This window comes from Merops nubicus, unplaced genomic scaffold, assembly GCF_000691845.1.
Source record: "Merops nubicus isolate BGI_N331 unplaced genomic scaffold, ASM69184v1 scaffold39671, whole genome shotgun sequence".
Lineage (NCBI taxonomy): Eukaryota > Metazoa > Chordata > Aves > Coraciiformes > Meropidae > Merops > Merops nubicus.
In genome coordinates this window covers 1-3,074 of record NW_008590943.1, presented here as the reverse complement: position 1 = coordinate 3,074, position 3,074 = coordinate 1, and the positions used below count along the sequence as shown (strand labels likewise).

General features: G+C 54.1%; 1 protein-coding gene across 1 annotated transcript in view; it reads right to left on the bottom strand.

Moving 5' to 3' along the window:
• Window positions 1-3,024, bottom strand: part of ILF2 (interleukin enhancer binding factor 2) — a 3,446-nt gene extending 422 nt beyond the window's left edge. Inside the window, exons 1-10 of the mRNA XM_008950107.1 lie at window positions 2,986-3,024; window positions 2,066-2,170; window positions 1,712-1,789; window positions 1,370-1,472; window positions 1,224-1,289; window positions 930-1,046; window positions 742-820; window positions 569-656; window positions 361-422; window positions 72-186 (exon numbers count right to left, since the gene is read on the bottom strand). Of these exons, the coding sequence (XP_008948355.1) occupies window positions 72-186; window positions 361-422; window positions 569-656; window positions 742-820; window positions 930-1,046; window positions 1,224-1,289; window positions 1,370-1,472; window positions 1,712-1,789; window positions 2,066-2,164 (807 nt within the window). The 5' untranslated portion in view covers window positions 2,165-2,170; window positions 2,986-3,024. The remainder of the gene's footprint in view (window positions 1-71; window positions 187-360; window positions 423-568; window positions 657-741; window positions 821-929; window positions 1,047-1,223; window positions 1,290-1,369; window positions 1,473-1,711; window positions 1,790-2,065; window positions 2,171-2,985) is intronic.
• Between the last annotated feature and the right edge of the window lie 50 nt (window positions 3,025-3,074).

Below are 3,074 nucleotides of genomic sequence, written 5' to 3'. Positions count from 1 at the left end.
CGGTGGCGGGGGGGGGGATCCGACCCCCCGCGGCGGGCCCAGCCGGCCCCCTGCCGGCCACGGGCTCTCACCTGCTGTTCCAGGGTCATGACCGTGTGCACTCTAAAGTTCCCACTCTCGCAGGGATCCGTGATACCGACCGAGCCGGGCAGGAACAGCCCCGCCGCCAGGATCTGCAGGCAGCGCCTACGGGAGGACGTTTTGGGTTAAAATCTAGAGAATTCCAGCACGGCCAAGCAGCTGAACATATCTACGTTGAGGAGGCTCCTTCACCTCCAGCTCAAGCTCTTAAAATGCTGCAGATTTTAATTTTTATGTTCCAAATTGAGGCAGCAAGAGGGATGTGGAACGGGGACCGACCTGTAGGCGATGTTGAGGGCCAGTGGCTGCCTGGTGGGGTTGTTCATCACGGCGTAGTGCCCCTGAGAGGTGGGAACAGGGACAGGGAGTTGGGATGAGAGAGAAGAGTCAGGATGAACCCGTCAGGGAGGGGTAAAATTCCCAACTCCTGCTGCTGTGGGAGCCCAGGGATCCGCAGGCAACAAACATCCCCCCCGGCGCCGCTCACCAGCAGGTCCAGGATCCAAGGGGTGAGGGGCTCAAAGCCAGGGAAACGAATCCTCAGGTCCTTCAGCAGCCTGATCAGGACCTTCACCCTGGAGGAGACAGCAAGGAGGAGGGTTTAGGTGTCCCAGAAGCCTCCTGGGAGCCTCTCCCTGCCGAGGGGGGTGACGTGCTCACGTGGACTGCGAGGCGTTCTCCTCAAACCACCGAGCGTGTCTGATGGCAGCCAGGGCACTCTGCAGCACTTTGATGTCCACTGAAAGGAGCAACCAGACAAAAAAAAACCCATGTTTTCAACCCAAAAAGGGAGTAGGGGTGGGCTGGGGGAGACCAGTGGGGAGGGGTGGAGCAGGAGGAGCCCTCACGGTGCAGTTCGGGGTCCAGCTTGCGGAGGTTGGGGGGCACTGTGGTGATCAGGATCTTCACTGTTGCATCTGCTGAGCTGATTTCAAAGCCCGTTTCGTTGGTCAGCATGGTCAGGACTGGGGAGAAAGAACCAAAATTCCTCATGGAAGGGCTGGAAGATTTTTACCAGGAACACAGGAAACACCCCAGAGCTCAGTAGCGGTGCCACGGCACCATCCCCTTCAGAGAAACCCCAAAACCCTGCATCAACCTCCACCCCCCTCAACCCTGGGGGACAGGGGAGAGCATCCCACCTTCACTGGGGTCCTGGGCCCTCAGGCTTTCCACCACTTTGTTTCCCAGAGCTGCCACAGCTTCCACTGGGGAGGAGAAGCAGGAGGAGAGGTGGTCAGAGCGGGGCCGAGCGCCGCGGTCGGGAGCTGCCCGGCCCGATACTCACGGGTGGGTAAGATTTTGAGGATCACCACCAGATCAGCCACGTTGTGCCCCGTCGTCATGGTGCCCTTCTTGTAGGAACCCACCTGGCGAACCTCCTCGATTTGCTGTTGGGGAAGAGCAGAGCAAAAAGAAACTGGGTGAATTTAAGGCGTTTTGGGAGTCGCCGTGACTCTTTAATCCTCTTTCGGAGCGAGTTTTGGGGGCTGGAACCCCTGAATCCCTCGTGCTGAAGCATCTCCCCACTTTTTCTTTCTTCTCCCTGTGTGTTTTTTTTTTTGGAATCCCTCATGCTGAAGCATCTCCCCACTTTTTCTTTCTTCTCCCTGTGTGTTTTTGGACTCACCACTTCAAACGTTCCCGGCGCGACAATTAAATTGTCGATCACGTTGTTTATTTTGGTCACCAGAGAAAGGATAGAAGCCTGAGAAGGAAAAAAAGAGGGGGGTGGTGTTAGCAGTCATCCAGCACATGAAACAATCCCCCTTGCAGAGCGTGATGCTGACAGCCCCGATGCAGGACAACAGTATGAACAGAGTTAAAAATGACTCCCCAAAAAATCTCCCCCCGTATCTCCACCGCGGCGCTCGGTTCAGAGAGAATTAATGACTTTTTGGGCTACCAACAGCCACACTCTTTGTGCTTAACGCCGAGGGGACATCCAGCCAAAGAATTGAAGGGAAATTTTGGGGACAAAAACCTGCTCAGCAGCGGTGGGAGCGAGGTCCTGGTTCCTCTTCAGCAGGGCTTCGCTGAACGCCGTCTCGTCGGCGGCGGGTTTGACACGGGGAAAAGCCATTTCACACTGAAATGGGAGCAGATACCAGCCTGCCTCACTCTGCTTCAACCCACTCGTCAAGATTTACTCACTTTAGGGTGTATTTTTTTATCCTCCAGCCCTTTTTCCCCGTTGCTTTTATCCTTTCAGCTCCTAAGGCACCTGCCTGTCCTGTCTATATGATGGGAACGGTGAAGCCGCCAGCTGGGGTGCAAGAGGGGACAGATCTAATTACAAACAGATCTATCAAGAGGGGGTTTATTAATTATTATTATTAGGATCCCTTCAAACTAACACCCTTTGTTTGCTGAGCTTTGCAGTTGCCCCAGGGGGGATTCACAGGGAACTTGGTTGCCTTGAAAGATGCTTCTATCTCAGGCAGGTGCTCAGCAGGAGAAGGAAATTATTCCCTTAGACTAAAAAAGGTGGAAAATGTGGGGTGCTGTTGGGCTCTTTGAGGAGCAAGGTGACAAAAAACCCTGGAGAGCACCTGATGGGCGAGTGTCAACGCAACCCACGAGGTCTGTGCTACAAAAAGCCAACAGAACAGAGGGTCTGGTGCCTCCAAAAAGCAGAAAAACCTCAACGAAGGCGTCTGTTTGTTGGGGTTCTTACTCAACTGCATCCCAGTCACCCCGTGTGACATCAGCACTCCAAACAGGAGACAGTAAGAAGGTCTATTTTGGGTTAATTACTGAACCCGCTGTGTTTTCAGTGAGCTCCTTTACTCCAGCTACACTAAAAGAAGTCAAACCACCCAAGGCAGCAAGTGAGGGGTTTTTAAGCTGCAGGGAAAAGTCCTGCAGCTGTTGCCTGCAAACAGCTCCACGGGGGTTACTCACGACATAGAAATCAAAGGGGATGTGCGGCACAAAGGGCCGGAACCTAAAGGAGGGAAAGAAAACAAAAAACCAAAACTTTATTCTCTGCG